Source organism: Ailuropoda melanoleuca, chromosome 4 (assembly GCF_002007445.2).
Source record: "Ailuropoda melanoleuca isolate Jingjing chromosome 4, ASM200744v2, whole genome shotgun sequence".
Classification (NCBI taxonomy): Eukaryota; Metazoa; Chordata; class Mammalia; order Carnivora; family Ursidae; genus Ailuropoda; species Ailuropoda melanoleuca.
This window is the reverse complement of record NC_048221.1, coordinates 2277400-2281258: the sequence shown is the minus strand read 5'-3', so window position 1 is coordinate 2281258 and position 3859 is coordinate 2277400. Positions and strand designations below refer to the sequence as shown.

The window sequence follows — 3859 nt, the reverse complement described above, 5'->3', positions numbered from 1 at the left end:
GTCTCCACCCTCACAGAGCTCACAGTCCGGGGGAAGAGACGGATGAGTGGCCCATCAATGCAGGATGCGCAGGCAGCTGTGGGAGCCAAGAAGAAACCTAGGGAGGAGAAGAAATCAGGGGAGACTTCCTGGAGAAGGTGATACTAAAGCTGAGACATGAAGGAAGGGCAGGCGGCAGGCAAGTGAGGATTGAGGGTAGGCACATGCCAGGCAGGCCACTATGGTGGGGACGACAAAGCAAGTGTGAAGCCCCCCAGCTGGGAGGGGCCAGAGACTAGTTCAGCTCACTCAACACAGAGTGTGTGATGCCCCACAGAGCAGAGCAGGCAGCCAGGCCAGCTCACACAGGCCCAGAGCACCGTCTAAGAGCTCCAGGGTGGCCCAGGCCCCATTCACCCCAGATTCCACCAAGACCCTGCCCTGCCTGCTGCCGCTGCAGATAAACGTGATGACAGGAATCAGGAAAATACAAAAATATCCCAATTTATTGTGCACCTGGACTCATGCTTGGAACTTTACCCAAATTTCTCAGATGATGGACATGTCCTGCGTCTACACGATCTGAAACAGTAGTCACAAGCCACATGTCACTGTGCAGTACTTGAAATGAGGCTGGCGTGACTGGACGTCAAGGCCGAATCGTGTCCCCTCGAAATTCACAGGTTGAAGTCCTCGGAACAGGACCGGATTTGGAGATAGGGTCTTTACAGAGGCAATCGAGCTTAAAAGGAGGTCATTAGGGTGGGCCTGGCATCCTTCTAGAAAGGGGCCATTTGGGCACAGACAGCCAGGGAGAGCGCCACGTGAAGGGGTGAAGGCAGAGACCGGGTTGGCACTTCCATGGGCCCAGGGGCACCAATGATGCCGGTAAACTGCCAGAATCCCGGGGAGAGCGTGGAACAGTCTCGCCTCGATGCCTTGGGTGCTCGTGCCCCGCGGGCACCTCGGTTTCGGATCTCCAGCCTCCAGAACCACAAGAGGACACCCTTCTGTAAAGCCGCCCAGTCTGTGGCACTGAGACGTGGGCGTCCAGCCGACCAGCACACCACGAAGGTGAATGTTTAATATTTCATTTCATTTTCATTCATCAGAAATAGCCACACGTGTCTGGGGGCTGCGAGACAGGCCGGCATGGCGAACAGCTTCAGGGGGCCGCACCCCTCATCGCTCAGAGAAGAAGCCAAGGCTCAGAGGGGAGCAGTCCTGTGCCCAAGCGGCAGGCGGGGTGCTGCCCCCCAGCCCCGGGCAAGGCGGCGGCAGGAAGACTTGTGGGCACCGGCTTGCCTGGAAGGAGGGAGGGAGAGAAGCTTCCACGAGCCAGAGGAGGCCGCGCGTTGAGGATGTACCCCTGCGCCGTCCAGTACGGTCGCCACGAGTGCCATGGACTATGTAAATGCAAACAACTCAAAGTTCACTTCGACAGTCGCACTGGCCACGTATCAAGTGCTCCACAGCCACCGGGGCTCCTGAAATGGACAGCACACTCCTGCCATCGTCAGAAGTTTGGTCGGACACGCTGGACACCACGTGCCACGGCGAGCGCTAAGCATGTGCTGACAACCTCATGCTACGGGTTCCATCCCCGATCAGCCCATTTTACAGGAGGGAAGGGCGAGGCAGTTAGTGCTAAAGGGAACAGGAGAGGAGCAGGCAAGATTCCCTGAGGCCAGGAGGGCCAGGCGGCTGAGCCTCTGCGGGCCCCAAGATGGGGCCCCCAAAAGGTGCAGCGGCCAGAGACAGGGAAGAGGCTGCCGGGGGCCCAAAATGAGAAAGGAGAAGGGGAAGTGAGCAAGGGGGGCAGCGGCCCACCTGCCAGCCCCCACCGGCTCTCACACACGTGCGTGCACACAAGCACACAGATGCACACACCAGCACACACTCTCAGCACACCCTGTTCTGTGCCCCCCTCCCCCCTCCCTCTCCCTCTCTGTCTCTCTGTCTCTGTCTCCCTTGCACACACACTCACCCACACTCTGCTGGTCCCCCCACAACCGCACCCCTAATCCACACAGACTCANGCCCCCCCCCCCCCCCCCCCCCCCCGCCACAGGCCCACGTGCTGCACGCCACCGGCGGACCACAGCTCCATGCCATCGCCCAATGCCCACAGGTGAATAAGAGGGAGGCTGGGACAAACCATCATTGAACTTCCGTGTTGCCAGGCCGTCAACCCCCACCACCGCCCGCCCCTCGGAGCCTGGGAGCACCCCGAGGCCGGGGAGGGGCTGGGACTCCCCAGAATCACGTGGGAGCTGGGGGTGTACATAGCAAACCCACTCACCCCCACTCCAGGACCCTCCCTGTTCCCGTGAGCAGCCGCCTCCTCCAGGGAGACCGCGGGACACCTGCTTGGCATCAGCAGGCCCAGGCACTGTGAGGGGGACCATGGGGCCTCGGGACACACGCCCAGCTGGCCGCCCTGCTCCTGCCTCTCCGCAGAGCCCCCACACTCCCGGCGCACTCCCGCCCCGGCCTGCCCCTCCCCAGTCTCCCGCAGGCCCGCAGGAGCCCCCGTGTGGGCCCGCACCGGCGGCCGGACTCCCGCCCCTGCCGTGGCTCAGACGCTCCGCACGCTGGAGATGCTGGTCAGGGGCTCTCGCATCCGAAAGCTGAGCGACCGGGAGCCCCGAAAGCTGTCCCTGGGCCTCAGCGAGCTGTCCGTGGTGGAGGCTCCGGAGTGGGCCTCGCTGACCTGGGCCAGGCAGTCCCTGGGCCCCTGCAGGCCCAGCCTGAGACACCCGCAGCACAGGAAGGCCAGCACGGCCTGGCACACCTCCCGGCTGCGGAAGGAGTAGATGAGGGGGTTCACGGCGGAGTTGAGCACGGCCAGCGCCAGGATCCAGTCCATGCCCCGCAGGTACTCCTGCGCCCAGTCCGTGGAGCTGAAGACGTCGGCCAGCAGCAGGCCGAAGAGCGGGCCCCAGCACACCACGAAGGCCACCAGGATCATGAGCACCGTCTTGAGCAGCCGCCGGGCCTTGCGGCGCGCGGGCGGCCGGGGGGCCTTCTGCCCGTTGGCGCGCACCACCCGGAAGATGGCGCCGTAGAGCGCCATGATGGCCGCCAGGATGCAGGCGAAGACCCCCACGCAGAAGAGGATGTAGGCCTTGGAGTAGAGCGGCAGCAGGCTGGAGCAGCGCTGGAAGGCGCACACGCAGTTCCAGCCGAGCAGCGGCAGCAGGCCCAGCAGCGCGGCCAGCGCCCAGCACAGCCCGATGAAGCCGTACACGCGGCCGCGCTTGCTGGCCCCGCTCTCGGCCACCGGCCGCACCATGGTGGCGAAGCGCTCGCCGGCCGTGAAGAGCAGGCTGAAGGTGGACGCGGCCAGCGCCATGAAGAGCAGCCCCTCGCGCAGGAACCAGTGGGCGGGCGCCAGGTGGAAGGTGCGGGCGCCCGACAGCAGGACGTTGGCCAGGTAGGCCACGCCCGTGAGCAGGTCGCTGAGCGTGATGTTGACCAGGCAGTAGTAGACCCAGCGCCGGGACCGCATGTGCGTCACGATGGCCACCAGCACCAGAAGGTTCTCCAGCACCACCAGGCAGCTCACGGCCACGAAGATGCCCCGCAGGACCCCCAGGCTCCCCTCCTCGGGCCCGCCCCGCCCGGCCAGCCGGCCCGAGTGGTTGTAGTGCAGGACGATGAGCCGGCTGTGCCCGCTGGCCGCCAGCTGCTGGCAGGACTCGGGGGCCTCTGCTGGGGACCCCGTGCTGTTCATGGCGGTCCCCTGGGGCAGACTGAGGCCCGGGGTGGCTCGCCCTGGGCAGGGTGGAGCCGCCGCCTGCCCGGCCTTGGTTTCCTGTTGTTTCAAATTTCCTGTTATGCTCAAGGTACCCCCAAGCTGGGGGTGAGGCCGGGGACA

General features: G+C 64.6%; 1 protein-coding gene across 1 annotated transcript; it reads right to left on the bottom strand.

The window, feature by feature from the left end:
- Positions 1–458: 458 nt before the first annotated feature.
- Positions 459–3859, bottom strand: S1PR4 (sphingosine-1-phosphate receptor 4). Its single transcript, XM_011230281.3, has one exon. The coding sequence runs from the start codon at positions 3713–3715 to the stop codon at positions 2558–2560; it is 1158 nt and encodes a 385-aa protein (XP_011228583.2). The 5' UTR covers positions 3716–3859; the 3' UTR covers positions 459–2557.

Excerpts from the sequence above, each read along its gene's own strand:
- S1PR4 (XM_011230281.3), bottom strand. The coding sequence starts at position 3,715 with ATGAACAGCACGGGGTCCCCAGCAGAGGCCCCCGAGTCCTGCCAGCAG.